Source organism: Cariama cristata, unplaced genomic scaffold (assembly GCF_000690535.1).
Source record: "Cariama cristata isolate BGI_N322 unplaced genomic scaffold, ASM69053v1 scaffold36380, whole genome shotgun sequence".
Taxonomy (NCBI): Eukaryota; Metazoa; Chordata; class Aves; order Cariamiformes; family Cariamidae; genus Cariama; species Cariama cristata.
In genome coordinates, this window is record NW_009595874.1 from 3,171 (window position 1) to 3,375 (window position 205).

A 205-nucleotide genomic window follows, 5' to 3' on the forward strand; every position below is an offset into this window, starting at 1 on the left:
GGGGTGCGCAGCGCGTGGCCCTGCGGCTCTGGAGCAGCCTCTGCCCAGCACGAGTGGTTTTGGCACACAGCTTACCAGTATTTAAGCGTCCTCAGGTGCTTCTTCCCCATGGCAGCAGAGAGGAGGGCTGTCACCATGACGTAGTACACGCCTGCTGCGCCCATGGCGTGGCCGGAGGGGCTCCCTGGGCAAGAAGAGAGCCCCA

At 64.4% G+C, this 205-nt stretch overlaps 1 protein-coding gene across 1 annotated transcript in view; it reads right to left on the reverse strand.

Annotated features, from left to right (window-relative positions):
• LOC104164389 (glucose-6-phosphatase-like) overlaps positions 1-182 on the reverse strand; it is a gene marked incomplete at its 5' end in the record, with an annotated part of 1,520 nt that extends 1,338 nt beyond the window's left edge. The window contains one exon of the mRNA XM_009703701.1: positions 76-182. Within this exon, the coding sequence (XP_009702003.1) occupies positions 76-182 (107 nt within the window). The remainder of the gene's footprint in view (positions 1-75) is intronic.
• Between the last annotated feature and the right edge of the window lie 23 nt (positions 183-205).